Source organism: Melitaea cinxia, chromosome 6 (genome assembly GCF_905220565.1).
Source record: "Melitaea cinxia chromosome 6, ilMelCinx1.1, whole genome shotgun sequence".
Taxonomy (NCBI): domain Eukaryota; kingdom Metazoa; phylum Arthropoda; class Insecta; order Lepidoptera; family Nymphalidae; genus Melitaea; species Melitaea cinxia.
Window position 1 is genome coordinate 16,526,706 of NC_059399.1, and position 17,459 is coordinate 16,544,164.

General features: G+C 33.5%; 1 protein-coding gene across 1 annotated transcript; it reads right to left on the reverse strand.

Moving 5' to 3' along the window:
• Positions 1-2,641: 2,641 nt before the first annotated feature.
• Positions 2,642-4,627, reverse strand: LOC123654791 (piggyBac transposable element-derived protein 4-like). Its single transcript, XM_045590676.1, has one exon. The coding sequence runs from the start codon at positions 4,625-4,627 to the stop codon at positions 2,642-2,644; it is 1,986 nt and encodes a 661-aa protein (XP_045446632.1).
• Between the last annotated feature and the right edge of the window lie 12,832 nt (positions 4,628-17,459).

The window sequence follows — 17,459 nt, forward strand, 5'->3', positions numbered from 1 at the left end:
CCTCAGAGCAGAAAGCAGGGTCACTACAAACTGCGCCAACGGGCTGGTCTTGACTAGTTTAAAAGATTAATTCATATAAATCGTAAACATATTTGGAAAAATGAGAACTTTCACAACAGTTATTTATTACTTTGCGTGTAATAAATCAAAAAATAACAGTTCTGAGTTTCCAAGTTACGATATCTAAAGGATACAAATCACGCATCTCTTATAAAAGATTAAATGGTAGTTGTTGTGTGTGGTTCTTCTTGCTTTGTGAATTTACAGAGAAAGTTTGAATTCTTATAAATTAGACGCTGTAGACTTTTGTTACATCGTATATTTTTAATGTTATATTTTTTCGATTACAAAGTTTACATATAAGAATCGCATTATTCACTGTATTTCTTTTTATTTGTATATTTTCAAAAAATATTCAAATGTTATATTTATATTTTCGATCAAATTCTCAAACATTCGGTAAATAAATTAATGTAGTCATTTTTGTTTTCGTAAAATAGTTGGGTCTTGTTTTTTAGCATGTTTTATAGCCTACAACTTATAAAATTTCCTACCCAAAAATATTTTTCTTTTTTTCGAATACACCTTGAAATTCGCTTAAATAAACAAATATAACCCCCAAAGATTTCAAAATGACAATTTTGAGAGTTAAAATAAAAACAAGGCAACTAGGAATATTATACAGTTCCAAATCGGCGCTATCTTCACTTTTAACAATAATTAAAAGTTTAATTTGTATATTGATGCATCGAAGATTCTTTGAAAGCCTATTTCAATAAAGTTATTTTTAATTGTGATTTTGTTAAAAGGTAGTGATTTCTGTGTGGTCACGGCATTAAGAATATAGCCACCCCCTCTCTTCCCGTGCGTGTCGTAAGAGGCGCCTAAGGGATAACACAGTTCCACTACCACCTCGGAACTTAAAAAGCCGCCGATGGCGGGATAACTATCCAGCTGCTGGCTTTGAAATACACAGGCCAAAGACGTGCCGCAGCAGACGCGGCGGCGTCTTCGGTGCGACAAAGCCAGCCCTGCGGTCACCAACCCGCCTGCCCAGCTTGGTGACTATGGGCAAAACACACGAGTTCACGCCATTTTTGACGTGAACTTGTGGAGGCCTATGGCCAGCAGTGGACTGTACTGAAGTGATGATGATGATGATGATGACTAATTTCTGATTGTTCTGATTTAATCTCTGAAAAACGAAACTCGAAAATTACATAAGCTTTGCCGTGTGTTTTTAAGGCATAGTGAGAAGGATATAGGTTATGTCAAAAATCAAGGAAAGTCACAATATCACATGTGCATGACAGTGGCTAAACGTTAACTAAACGTTACAAACGAACTTTAATACTTTTTTTATAATTTACAAAAGCTAAAAACATTATTGATTAATTAGTTAATATAAATTTATCACGTCTTTGATTTTTATGAATATTGTTTCGCTAATACAAATGAAGGCGTATGAAGGAAGGTTTATATTATATATAATACATGCATAATATAGGTAACAGAGGAATACTGATAGTTTTTTGCAACCGTGCGAAGCCGGGACGGATTGCTAGTAAATAATAAATAGACTTTCACTCATTATAATCAAAAATTTTTTTCGGATTTTATCGTGGTTAGTTAAGTTTTTTAGATGCCCAACGTTTCGGATACTTTACAGCAACCATGGTCACGGGAGGACTGCTGCGATATAATCCTAAAAATTTGTTTTAATATAATGAATAAATTGACAGCGTAAAAAGTTTAGAATAGTCCCATATAACCTGATGATTGCATCATCGTACAGAAACTGGCAAAATTTTATATTAATTAACTAGCTGTGCCCGCGACTTCCCCACGTGGAATTTAACAAAAAAGTTATTGTTCAGTTCGCAGAGTTATAAAATAAATAATTTCTAAAATTAAAGTAGCCTAAGCTACTCCTTATTAGATCAGCTATCTGCCAGTGAAATTACAGCCAAAATCGTCCCAACCGTTTCAGAGATTAGCCGTAACAAACAGACAGATAGACAGACAGATAAAAGCTGTAAATAATGTTATTTTGGCATATGTATCGTGTATAGATTTATTAAAAAGCGGATACATTAAGTAAAAAGCGGTTACTTTAACAGGTTGAATGCCGGAATTTAGCTTCATATAAAAAAAAAGTATCCGCGATGCCGGTTACTGTTTTTTTTAAAAATATGCACCTATACATATAAAAAAAGTAAAAACATTGTTACAAAGCATATAGTATATATATAAGTTATATATATATACAAGTACCCACGCGGAGTCGTCGGCATAGCGCAAACATTTTTCTAGATACGACGCCGTGAAACTCCACGCGGAGTCGACTCCCCGTGGAGTCACTCGGCACTAAACAATACTGTTTAAGATCAGTTTTGAAATAAAACACATGACACATTATTACAGAATGCTTTTATTTTGAAATAAAAGATTTTCATGAACATATACTATTCTTAGCAATTATATTAAAATTGAGAAAATCAATAATTAGTAACAAAACGTCAATTTAAGTGTCCAATTAGTATCATTTTTAGAAAAAATAAAATCAGAAAATTGAAATAAGTAATAAAATTACAAAACTTATCATAATTTAAAAAAAAATTAAAAAATAAAACTTCAAAATTTAATTCGTCGTAAATCGACCAGCATGATATGCATCGAAGCACTGCTGATCACATAGCCCAGGCTGCTCTAAGCACAAAACACAGTGGTAGCGTGTCTGCTTGCGAATTTTTCTTACAGCGGTACATTGCCGACAAACTTTTCGTTTTACTCTATTAATTTTTCGAACGTGTCCAGGTGCATCTTTTTTAGTTTCTTCAGTTTTATTTTCTATTTTAGTTAATTTGTGAACACGTTCCGAACGAGTGGGAACCAGTGAGCTTGTTGAAACTGAACACTCTTTTGGAGGTAATAACTCATTTATGAGGGACATCCTGAAGTCGTACATATTCAAGTGTTTCCCAGAAAATCTGTTGTATAAAATGTAGGCATTCAAAATTTGTATTTGAAATACATGTATGAGGAACTTTTTATACCACCGCAGCGTTTTCCTTTCACACGGGTAGTACGACAACATTTGATCTTGCCTGTCAATGCCAGACATAAACCGATTATAAAAAGCTAAAGCTTTTGGTTTCTCTTTTGAGATTCCCCTTTTATTGGTCACCGTAACCATTTCATCATCATGTTCTGTTGATATGTAGGGAATGTATCGTTTATCCCTGTAGCATCCAATGTGAATGCCATTATGAAATACAGATTTATTATCTCCCTTTTTCATTTTACTATTCACAATCTCAGGATTGAATTCACGTTTTTTTCTCAGAGTTCCAGTACAGTAAGTCTTGTGAGTAAGCAACTTCGCGGCTAAATTATAGCTATTGTAAAAATTGTCCATATAAACTGAATGGCCTTTCCCTAGGAAATCTTTCAATAGATGTAGCACCACCTTTTCTGTGTGGCCTTTTCCACTTGTTATATCGGCCGAGCCTCCATACAGATGCAGTCTTAGAACAAGGCCATCGGGTTCTGTAAGCATGTACAGCTTCATTCCATATTTGTGTTTTTTGTTTTTTATAAATTGTCTAAAAAATAAACGACCTCTGTAGAGAATCATGCTTTCGTCAAGTGATAATTCTTTCTGAGCGCATATTAGATAATTCATCTTGTCATTAAATCGTTCGATCAATTTCTCGACTTTGCTCAATCCCCCAGCTGATGAGCTGGAAAAATGCAAGCATCTGAACAGCAACAAAAACCTGTTCCGCGACATATACTGTCTGAAAATTGGAATGTTGAATAATCGATCCGTTTTCCAGTAGTCCGTCAAACGATTAAGACGAATAATGCCCATATGTAAAATTATGCCAAAAAATACTTTTATCTCAGCGACATTTGTGTCTTTCCAGTCCGTTATTCTTGATTTTAGCGTAACTCCTGGCTTCGTCAAAACATCAATAGCATGCTTATTAGTTTCTCGAACAATATATGTCAGAAATTCATCATCCAGAAATAAACTTAAAAAATCTATAGCTTTTGACTCATTAGAAACCAGCACTTTCAAACCAACGTTTTCCGTTTCCAGGAAATCAAAAGTCTTCATACCTTCATTTATTGTTGACCAAGGTACAGATGGTCTTTCTAGCGCTCTTTGCCCTTGAGACGGTCCAGGAACATTTATTTTTGATGCCAAATACTGCTCAACTTGGAGAGACGCTGACGATTGAGGCTGTTCGTCTGGGGCAGAGCACTCGGCTTGACTATCTTCAAAGTCTGTATTTTCAGAGTCTGAAGACGACGAATCAGTTGAATGTGGTTGATAGTTATCCAAAGACGAGTCACTAAAGTCAGAGTCAATTTGTTCAAGAATCTCTGTAATCTCAGAATCTGGAATTGCTGTATTTTCCTTTCCTAATTTACGAGTACGTGGTAAGGTAGTAGTCGCAGATTCTTCATTTTTCGATATTTCAGTTCCTAATGTATACTTAGTACGTACCAAGGTCGTTGCAGGCTCTTCATTTTCTGATGTTTCGGGTGATGAAACAAACACAAGACGGCGTTTACGTCGCTGTTTGCCAAATGATGAACGCGGAGTTTCAGCGTCCATGGCTCTCATAAAAAATAAGCAAATAAAAAACCAAAATTATTTTACGACGTACGCTAGGCTATAGGCTCACGCCAACCGCGAAACAACCGCCCACCTACGATGCCGGCGGCAAACTGAGGTTTAGAAACGTAACGGCTAGGCACCCCCGCGCGGAGTCGGCGGCACTGTAACGGATTTCATGCCAACTCCGCGCGGGGATTCCGGCATTCAACCTGTTAATATTACAAACAGACACTCCAATTTAATTTATTTGTATAGATCAACAAGATATCACTTCGTTTGTCGCTGTCGACATTTACTATTTTATTATTACCGTTACTTTGTTTCTCATTTGTGAATGAATACGTGCAAAAACAATTTTTAAATCGGTCTGGTGGATCCTAAGTGTTTTTAAAGTAACAAACGCTTTACTTTTACAGTATAATAGTTTAGATGAACGAAATTACATCTACTTAGTTCAACCCGAATACGAGTATCACCTGGAAGAGATGACCAACAAAAAGATTTTACGATTTTAGTGGCTTGAAATTCCACGTAGCTCGCTTACTCTCTAGAGACCCCGGTATTTTACAGGGATTTCTCCAGCGTCGCATAACCCAGTAGTGCAAACGGTACAATGTTTACTAACATGAATTACCAAAGGAAAAGTAAAAAAACAATGTAGATATTGTTGAGGGAATTCATTGTTACAAATTCATTATTGTCACTTACTTGAGAATACAATTATAATAATAATACTCTTTATTGTAAACCGTTAGAATAAACAACCAAATAATAACATAAAATTGAAAGATATATATACAAAGGCGACCTTATCGCTAAAAGAGCGATCTCTTCCAGACAATCTTTGAAAATAGAACACGAAATAGAAACTGCGGTTAGGAAGTGAATAAATAATTTGTATATACTACGTGTAATTATTAGTAATATAATTATGTAACAAATAATAATAATTAAGAAAATTGACATCGCACTAGTAAAAACAAATTATGGGTTTGATGTTTTAAACAGATTTATTTTAAGATTAATTTAAAAATAATATTTGCTAAAGATTTGCTTTAAGATTATATTAAAAATAATAATAATATATTTAATGTTAATTTTAATAATAAATTAAAAATTTTAGATTTTAATAATTAATATCATTAGACCTTAAAACATTACGATCCCGTGTACTCATCATACATCATGAGGATAGTCAGCCAGTCAGTAGTAGTCAATACTAATTCGAATGACTTGATTTTGCTTCAGCCTGTAATATTCCACGGCTGGGCATAGGCCTCTTTCCCCACGTAGGAGAAGGATCAGAGCTTAATCCACCACGCTGTTCTAATAAGGGTTGGCGGATAATTATATTCCCTATTATGCTTAACGATCGCTATCAGGTGTACGTAATAAAAACCGGGACCGATGGCTTAACGTGCTAACCACTAACCCACAAGGAGGGCACAAACACGCAGGCCACGGCAAATATCTGTATGGCCAATACGAATATTTGTCATGTGGAGTGACCGAACCCGCAACCGCCAGCGCAACAGCCACAAACCATTGCTGTAACCGTTGCGCCAACGCGTCGTCTGTCGTGACTTGAATTAAATACTGTAAAAGTTGCCTCTTTACAATGTAACGGAAATTTGAGTATAAATAAATAATTTAGATGAAAAAAAAATGTCACAACAAAATATAATTTGAACTAGAAACTTATACATTTCATCCCCCACTCCTCCATATAAATAAAAAACACTCCGGTAGCTTCTCAATATCACGTAACATCGGAAGTTTGGCGTCGCGAGTTAAACAAAGGCAGTCATATTCGGTCCAAGTTACGAACTAGGACGTGAAGAAAATAAAAATAAGTATTTTTTTTTTATATAAAAACAAAACTTTTTCATTACCTATATAAACTTGCCTTCTTTCTTGACATGAACTTGAATGAATGACTTGACGTATACATAAAGTAGATAGCTGTAAATTTGACTAGCCCGTTGACGCAGTTTTTGCTTTCTGCTCCGGGGGTTTGGGTTCGATTCCTGCCTGATTCAGGATATAATATGTATATTTATTTATATGTGTATTATTTAAAAGAATGTTTATCGAAAAAAAAATGTAGCTATACAAGTCGGCTGTTACCTATAACACAAACATTAAGTTGCTTACTTTAGGAACAGACGACCGTGTGTGTATTGTGTAGATATTTATTTATTTATTTATTATTATTTATAAAAATTGTTTCTTTTAATGTAATCTCTGAATAATATTTATATAAAGGTAAAACTGATAATGCTTTTAAATCAGTAAGCAGAGCTCATTACATAGCCCCTTTATACCAAGAGCCTAGGATTAAATATAAACGTCAGTCAAACATACAAATATCGAAGCAGAATAACAGTGAAATCTCTTGAGATTGTTAGTTATTTTCAATAATATTTTAATCGTTCCTCATGCACAAAATTACCGAATTTTGATATTGTAAAACGTTTCTAATTATTATTCTCGATATCACAAAGATTTTTTTTTGACATTACTGTAAGTAACTCCTGGTTCTTATTTATAAATTTGTTTTTGTGTTTTATACTCCCTTAGATGTGCCCCGCGGCTTCACCCACGTTAATTTAAGGAACGAGATTTACTAAATTATTATATAGCCAATAGCCTTGCGACATAAATGGGCTATCTAACGCTAAATAATTTTTTCAAATCGGACCAGTAGTAGCGTAGTTAGCGCGTTCAAGCAAACAAACAAACTCTTCAGGTTTATAATAATTAGTAAAAATGTACTGAGGAAGGCTGTATACAATTTTTTATTAATTTACGTTGTGGAGCCGCGGGACACAGCTAGTAAAACATTTAGATAAAAATAAATCACTTTTTTTTAAAGTTGTGTTCAAAACGTTTCTGAAGATTTCTTAACGGACTCCAAAAAAGGAGGAGGTTACTCAATTCGACCGTATATATAGGTATATATATATTTTATGTATGTTCGGGGATAACTTCGTCGTTTATGAACCGATTTTGGTAATTCTTTTTTTTGTTAGAAAGGAGATATCCTAAGTGTGGTACCATGACAAGGAAACCAGGATCTGATGATAGGATCCCATAGAAATCGAGCGAAACCCTTGAAAATCCGCTAAACTTTTTACTGGGTGTACCGATTTTGATGATTTTTAATTTAATCGAAAGCCGATGGTTATCATGTGGTCACATATAAATTTCATTGAGATCTGATTACAACTTTTGGAGTAATCTTTGATAATGCGTATTTACTTGACAATTTTTTCGTCTATCTACGTTGTATTACGCGTATTTTTGTTTGCCAGCAAACACAATTATTATATACTCATTATTTAGTTTCGATTATTTTGAATAGCAGTATTATAAAATTCTGTGGACGGTATGAATTAACAAAAATATGCAATACACTTATAACTTAAAGCAAACGTAAATAAAACTGCAAGAGGCGATCTACGAGTCACGCGTTCCATGGTAATGTATTACGTGACCTCGGCTTTTGAACCTTTCAAACCGACTCTGTACACGTCTCAAGTCTCAAGAATCTTTGTCCAGGAAAATATTATAAGCTTTTCTGTTACCCATTCATTCGTAACACAATTTTATTTATACTGCTTATGCAGGAAATAGCGATTTCGTTGGATTTTGGAGATGAAATTACGCTTCCTTTGATTTGAAATTCAATAGTCGAGGAAACTAATTTATTTAATATACTTCTTTCCAAAATAAACTCAATTAAAATATAAATTTTATTTTGAGAAATTAGTTTTTTTTAATAAAAATAGTATTTTATATAGGAATTAATTTGAATTGTAAATATGTGTAATGTTTAATAAGTATTGTTATTATCAATAACAAAAATTACTTTTAAAATAATTTTAAATATATTCTTCATAGAACGGTCGTGAAACGGATATAACTCAAACAGGAACTCCCAAACCATCACCCCAAAACCATCTGTATAGCCTAAACAAATATTTGTCACAAGCGGAAAGTGACAGTTGAAGTTCAAAACATTTTAATAGAGGAGCCACGGACATAGCGGTGGTCTGTTCTTTACTGCTTGGATAACATTTTGTAAAAGGCTTCTAGTAAGAAAACCCGAAAAAAATAAAATTTTCGGCGACCATCTTTGGACAACTAGTATAGTGAATTAACTGAAAATGATAACCAATTATAGACGCTTCTCAGCGGCGATCAGAAGTGTGCGATACCTTTGTATGTGTGCTGAAGTGGTCCTGAAACTTGAATATGATGAACATCTGCTTGGCAAACATTTGCATGAGTGGGTACGTACCCGTGACCACTAACGCTGTAAGGAATCAGTCAATTGTTATGACGAATACGACTTATACTGTTATCATTGATGAGTTCTTATTTTTCACGTAATTTTTACGTACCTCGGTAAGAGTACATTCTACATCTCAACTAAAACCCTTTCAATTGTACAGTTTCATTAGCCCTTGGTTCCTATTGATGTTATATTATAGATCTTGTAAGAAACCAAGTGAAACTATTAACTACCTGACGTATACTAGTATTAAGAGCCATTTCACAATTTTACGCTCTGCAAGTTTAGATAAATTTGGTCGCATCGCGCGAGTCGTACGAGCCGCGCGATCTTTGTGCTAGTAAGTATAGTGTGACAACCAGAAGACCATCTTGATCATTTTCTGATGTATAATAAAAACTATAACTATGGTATAAAATGTTTTTTACATAATTAATTTGTTAAAAATTTCAAGTATGTTATATAACAACAGTCAATAAATTTAAAATAAAATTAAAAAAATCAATTTTATGAAACAATTTTTTTAAATTGATTTAGTTTTTTCAGTTTACGAATGAATCTAATATTTACGATATGAATAAAATAGTATTTTATGACATCGACACCGACAAACATATTAATTAACAAATAACAAGACAAACAGATTGAAATGCCTATTTGTATTGATAATATGAGAAAAGAAAATTAAATTACACATTTGTTTACAGAAATTATCATTATATTATTTTACAATCATTTTCGTAATATGTTTATTTTATTTATATTTTATTATAAAAGTATCAAATGCGGTTTATCCGCTATAACAACAGGCGCTTGCCGCGTGTGAGCGAAAGAGACGGCTCCGCAGAATTTGGCATGAACCTTACCTCTAAGAGCGCTAGCGCTCGACTGATTTACTGGGCTTGATACGTGGTAATATATACTATCTTTTTATTATTTAATATAAAATGTATTAAAAATGATTACATCTTTTAATTATTTTTTTTTTGTATTCCTTAATGATGTAAGTTTACTTTGATGAAGATAGTTCGTTAAAATTTCTTAGTTTTCTAAGAAAAATATCGCTTTTAAAATTGTACTTATTTGGAAAATATTCGTAACTTTAAATTTTTTTTATCGTTTAATAGAGATACAAATGGAATAAAAATCTGCGATAGTGCGCAACAAAATTATATTCCACATATTATGATATTTTTTAAAAATGGTTTCAACGTAGAGGTTATTGAAAAGTAGGACTTCAAAGTATACATTGCGACCGTTTACTCAGGGAGAAGGCTGATGAAAAGGTTAATAATTTTATACAAATAATATAAATCAAAATTCTGATCCGACTATGGACTACAACAAAGGTTGCTTTATTATATTTCAAGAATATAAATTACATTATTGCATCCAACACTGAGATTAACGACGTCAAAATATTACAATTTCGCGGATTGTTACCGATTTTTGTGAAATGGCTCTTAAGACAGTTATGATTCAACGTGGAAATACATCTAGTAATCTAGCTTACACTGCTTTACTTAAGTTTCTGTAGTATATATATGTCGGCACTTGCGCTGTCGTACGCAATTAGCAAGGGATTTATAAACAACAGATGCACCGATCACGCCACCTAGCACATCCTTCGATAGTCACCTACCCTCGCTCATTATATTACTCGAGTTATTCTGACGTATATAAAACTAACGTTACATTATCAGCTAAAGCAGTCTTGGTTCTGGTTTGGCACGGTGTGCTTGTTGTATCCTACTAGTATCTTAACCTAGACTCTTTCAATAATTAATTTGTGCAAACGAATTAATTGTTACATAACGATCTATAATTTGGCAAGGCAGGGCGGACAACTCGAGCAGTGAAGGTGAGCGTTGATGAGCATCTTAATGGGGATCTCCTTAAACCTACACCTAGGTCGCAAGTCTTAGGCATTGCTCTGAGTTACTTCCTCTACCACACGATGGACTCCGCACGGTGAATCCATCGAATGCTAAGAAGTTAGTCTCCGCCCTGTTAACTAATAACTATCCCGCGTTCCGTGCTGCGTACCTTTCTACCTTTCTGCTAAGTGATTCCTGTGTTGTAAGAAATTGGTGATATCATAAATTGTGTTTACTTGTGCCAACATTGATCACTGAAGCCCACAAAAGACCGAGTACTCAGATATGATGAACGAGAGAAATCTACCTCATCCGCAATATATTATAGTATAGATATACATTAAAAGTTTGCAAACGTTTTATAAAATCATCAGAAACGTATTCCAGACGAACCATTTATTCACGAATAATACATTTTCTTGTTTTACAGGAACAAAAATAAACTGTATGTAAAGTGAAATTTGTACTTAAAACAACTTCGAATTAAATTAAATCATTCCACATTTCGTAATGATATTCAAGTTTATTCAAAGTCACTACTAAAAGGGGTATATTCACACATAATATTTCAACTATGAAATTGTTTGAAATATTTTAGGTGGTAATTTTCTTACCACTAATAATAAACGAAATTTGGGAAACAATTTCTAAACGTGAATAGCGTATTAGTGTAAACTTTATCTGAAATCATTGAATGGATTGCGTTGTAGTTTAATATGAATGTATTTTAACCGACTTTAAAAAAGGAGGAGGTTATTCAATTCGACCATATATATATATATATATATATATATATATATATATATATATATATATATATATATATATATGTATGTTCGGGGATAACTTCGTCGTTTATGAAACGATTTTGATAATTCTTTTTTTGTTGGAAAGGAGATATCCCTAGTGTGGTATCATGATAAGGAAAAGGATGATGTGATCCCAGAGAAATTAAGGGAAACTCGAAAATCCGTACAACTTTTTACTGGGTGTACCGATTTTGATAATTTTTAATTCAGTCTTTGATATACGTATTTACTTGACTAATTTTTCGTCTACTTACGTTGTATTACTTGTCGATATAATTGAAGTCGTTTTTTTTTCGTTTGTCTGCACTGCACACACAATTACTTATAAAGTTTACGGAAGATAATATTATATATTTACAGCCATAAACACATGCACAGAAGAAATAAACAACGGAAATACCGTAAATATTTGTTTCAGTACAACGACAGAGAATTCCGTCTTGCTGTATAGCGTGATCTTCTCAGGAAGCTGTTCTTGTTCTTTTTATAAAAGATGCGGTCCCATTTAAAGCGGGTGTGAATATTTTTATACTGACTTACGATATCTATAGTTTAAGATTAGAGATTAAAGTTATTAAGAAACTAATGTAATTACAATACAGTCGGATAGGTTACATGCATTTGTACTTTGGGCAAAATTATTGTTTTATTCTTCCCAGTGAAGACGACAAGTGACATATAGAAGAAGTATGGATATTTTGGAATATAAATCGATCGGAATTCTTTCCAGAAATCCCTTACTAAAACCTGACCTCTAAACTGCATCGATACATTTATAATATAAATTATACAAAGCGAACAGTCAAAATAAATACGAGTATACTTAATATATATTTTTTTGTAACTTTTACGGTCACTGAAACATTTTAGATTCTACGGGACTTACCGCATTGTCACGTGCCTGCAATTATTTGCAGTAAACCCCATATTAAAAAATAGTTAGTAAAAAATGTATAAAAAAAGTAAAAAAAAATATGTACTTCATACCGCTCTGTTTGTAAAAACGCTTACACTAACGCGCATACAAATCCCAGATTTAACAAGTGCTTGCAATTTGCCCGTTTACTTCTTATTTCCTTGCCTTGATAAATGATTCGTCCTGGAATGTTGGCTAATTTCTGACTCCGACTTAAAGGTTGAGTCGGATTTGTAACGTTTCCTTTGGTTTTTAAAAATAATAATAATAACACTAAAAAGGCCAGAAAGCTAACTCATAAAAAATTGCTCAATATACTATTATATTATATAATTAGAAAATACTCTATGATATTATAGTGACAAACATAAAATAAATATATCACCATCACATCATTACTTTAGCCTAGCAGTCTACTGCTGAAGATAGGCCTCCACAAGTTCGCCCCAAAAATAGCGTGAACTCATATGTTTTGCCCATAGTCACCACGCTAGGCAGGTTAGTGACCGCAGGGCTGGCTTTGTCAAATAAAATATATATATATATAGACTATATATATATGCAATCAAAATAATGAATTAAAAAATATGTGACTATTCCAAACGCACAATTTCTCAGGCACACACACACACACACAGGGAGAGAGAGAGAGAAATATATATAGATAAAAACTATAAAAATATTCTATTTCGTTCTATTTCGCCGCAGTCACTAAAAGTAAAATATTACAATAATCTTTAGAAGTGTTGTACGACGCGCTGAAATGTGACGTCAACAGTTCCACCACGTAATTAATGATTCTTATAAAACGATTACTTAAAAGAATAATACAAATGATTCTCTACCGACAAAAAACTTGTAAAGCTACCGTCTCAAATTGGTAGCGTATAAAAAGCAATACTTCGTTTTAATGAAACTCCAAGTTACACTAACGACCCGCTGGTAAATTTATAAAACAACAACATATATTGGTCTAAGTTATTCATAAAAGCGATTAGTAAAAATATATCTATTTTAATTTTTTCACACCACGTCTACGGTCTTAGCACTGGCTTGTGCTTGCAGTTGCGAGATTGATCTCCGCACATGACATACATTTGTATTGGCCATACAGATTTTTGCCACGGTCTGGATGTTTGTGCATGTTTATTGTTTGTGTTTCTGGACATCTGACACAGAAATGAATCCTAATAAGAGCCGTTTCATTTATTAAACCATTAATTTGTCATATGCTGTACAACTTGTTCTTAAAAAAAAGTTCATAAATTTTTTTAATGTTTATAAATTTATATAATAAAATACTACGATAAGATCCTTTTAAAATCATATAAATAAAAAATTTCAACATTAAAAAATATTAATATTCGATCATCGCTAATCGCCTTCAACTTGACACATCACTATTGTGAAGCTGTGTTTAAATGTCCCAACTTTCATTCCCACTTTGAAATAAGAAAAGGTCCGAGTAAAGCTTCCGCGGTGGTAATGACGTTAAGAGTAAAGGATCATGTCGTTTTAGGATGAAATTTTCTTATTCATGTTCAGGATAAAACCTTAAAAGGGTAGACATTGTCGCAATTTAGATTTTCATTCTCATTTAAATGATAAAATAACTCGATTTAGTAATAATTGTGTGCTGGCAGACGAAAAAAAAACCGACTTCAATTACGTCGACAAGTAATACAACATAGGTAGACGAAAAAATAGTCAAGTAAATATGCATTATCATAGATTACTCCAAAAGTTGTAATCGGCTTTCGATTAAATTAAAAATCGTCAAAATCGGTACACCCAGTAAAAAGTTATGCGGATTTTCGAGGGTTTACCTCGATTTCCCTGAGATCCCATCATCAGATCCTGGTTTCTTTATCATGGTACTACATTTAAGATATCTCCTTTCCAACAAAAAAAGAAATATCAAAATCGGTTTATAAACGACGAAGTTATCCCCGAACATACATTAAATATCTAATATATAAAATTCTCTTGTCGCGGTGTTTGTAGTTAAACTCCTCCGAAACGGCTTGACCGATTCTCATTAAATTTTGTGTGCATATTGGGTAGGTCTGAGAATCGAACAACATCTATTTTTCATCCCCCTAAATGTTAAAGGTAGTCCACCCCATTTTTTTTTTAATTTTTATGTAAATTATTTATTTTTTATTTTATTATGATTTGGCGTTGGAAAATACATACAACCATAAATTTTCACCCTTCTACCACCAACCCCTATTTTTAAATAGAGTTTAGCGACAAGACAACGTTTGCCGAGTCAGCTAGTATATATATATACGGTCGAATTGAGTAACCTCCTCCTTTTTTGAAGTCGGCTAAAAATAATACGTGACATTTAGAGGGTATATTTTTTTTTAAAGAATTTATCGAATACATAATATGTTTATTCAGAATGTAAACGCTCTAAGATTCTAATCCGTTGGATCTTCTATCTGTTCTGTTTTACTGATGTAAGGACTTTTGAACTTCAGGTACCATCAGATTATTTCGTATTACTTGTTAAGTATACATCAACAGTGTTTTAGATCGATAGCTTTGCGCACCGAAAGCGTGAAACAGAAAGGTGGTGACTGAAAGAGGATAAACACAAAAACTGAAACAAAACATTGTACACACAAATATCTACTCCTAGCTGTATTACCAAGCTTTTGCCTTTGTAAGAATGAAAGAAAACTTTTTAATTGGCCTATCAGCTTACAAATGCTAAAATGACACACACATTCTAACAATACGATAGATTAAAAAGAAAAAAAGGACAAGAAATACAAAGATACAACTAAAAAATAATAGGCCAACTAGGTTACAACCTCAGCATTGTTATTGACAGCAAAAATTTGCTGCCAAAAACGCTGATATTCTGACAGATTTCGAAAACTTTGCAATTTTGAAAGGAATGACAATCAAACAATAAATGAATTTGCAAGAAACGTTTTTGATACTAACCGTTGTGGTGTGAAAGTTCTTGCAACCACCTTTATTTAACGCCAGTTGTATAATAATAATAATCTAATATTTCATTTTAAGTACACTTCATCATCTGTGCTTGTCATAAGGTAAAATTGGAAAAAATATATACGTCAAAAACAATGACTTTCATTAAAACCACGCTGTATAGTTGTCGTAATGAAATACTGGAATAGGAGAGCAAATGTTAACTTAGATAAAATATATATTGCAAACTCCCGAAACAGGCTGTTAATCCCAGCCGCTACGCATTTCAATGGCGACCGCAGTTTTTTCACAAACCATCCAGTCCAGTTTAGGCCTGACTGCACGAAAAAAAAAACTCAGACGTAATAGAGTGACTGGAATAACTCTTTCGTGCTTTTCTTACACTTTAGATTATATATATCGGTCTCGTTCTCACATGTCAGTACATTTTCATAGCCAGTGATTTTCTAAACAAGGTGAAGTTATGTGTGTAGATCACAAGTTGAAAGAGTAAATTACGAATCATGTCAAATCTAGCTACCAAATCTACACTAGAAGTAATTATGTAATTTGGAAACGTACTTGTACACGCAACACACAGATCCAAATTCTAATTTATTTTACGATGACATAATAAGTTTAACAATAAAAGTAAAAACTAAAATCACTGATCACTAAATTTTTAAACTTTTGATATTATTACTAAATTAAATAATATTTCTCATATATATTCAATAGTCAATTACATCTATCGACGTATGGCTAGAATAATAACGGAAAACAAGTAATCTTATAGCATCTGTAATAAAATTGGGACGGATCAAAATATCTACTCTGTTTAAATGTCTCTTACTCGACACGTCCTATTCTTTCAATCACATTAAGCTTACTAGTAACTAATCTGATTTATATAAGACAGAACTCTTTTACCTTAATAGGTTAGAGTTAGTGAAAAGATCTCCCCCGCTTATTCGATCTGTACCTATCTTTCTATTTCTATTCAAAACCATGACTTGGGAAGTAGGCTGGTGAATGCGTGACGAGAGCGTTACAAAAAGTGTGACCAGGCGACTCGAACGAAAGTTGAGAGGGCGATATAAGTAAGTGAACATAGACAGAGAGTGAGTTACGTTTCGTATATTACTGTAGGGTTAACTAAAAAAGTTTTTGTTTGTAGTTTAATTCTTAAAAAACTATAAAGTAGTATGACAGAAATTACGGAGAGTGAGATCGTGTAAAACAACGCTGGGCACTTTTGGCTGTTTATGTAGGTACACAGATATAACAATATAGCAGAGTTTACTATACCGATATAAATATTTAAAACTATTCAAAAACGGGATTTGCTTTTTTGGTTACGGCAATGAAGAATATAGCCACCCCCTCTCTTCCCGTGGGTGTCGTAAGAGGCGACTAAGGGATAACACCGTTCCACTACCACCTTGGAACTTAAAAAGTCGACGGATGGCGGGATAACCATCCAACTACTGGCTTTGTAATACACATACCGTAGACGGGCAGCAGCGTCTTCGGTACGACAAAGCCAGCCCTGCGGTCACCAACCCGCCCTCTCAGCGTGGTGTTTATGGGCAACACACATGAGTTCACACCATTTTTGGCGTGAACTTACGCTTTTACGCTTCAGCCTGTAATATCCCACTACTGGGCATAGGTCTCTTTCCCCATGTAGGAAGTTGGCGTGAACTTGTGGAGGCCTATGTCCAGCAGTGGACTGTGATAGGCTAAAATGATGATGATGATGATGATGATGAAAAACGGGATATTTATCATGTTTTTTATTTTCATTTTTTGGAGCTCAATATTTCGACATTAACTGCGAGTGTGTTGTTCACGAGAATGAAATTTGCGGTTAGATTTTGACGGCTTTAGCATTGTCCATACCGGACTACTTCCTTTCTCACAAGTTCAATTTATATATTGTTAGCATAATATCGATTATTGTAATACGTTTCGTGACGTCGTG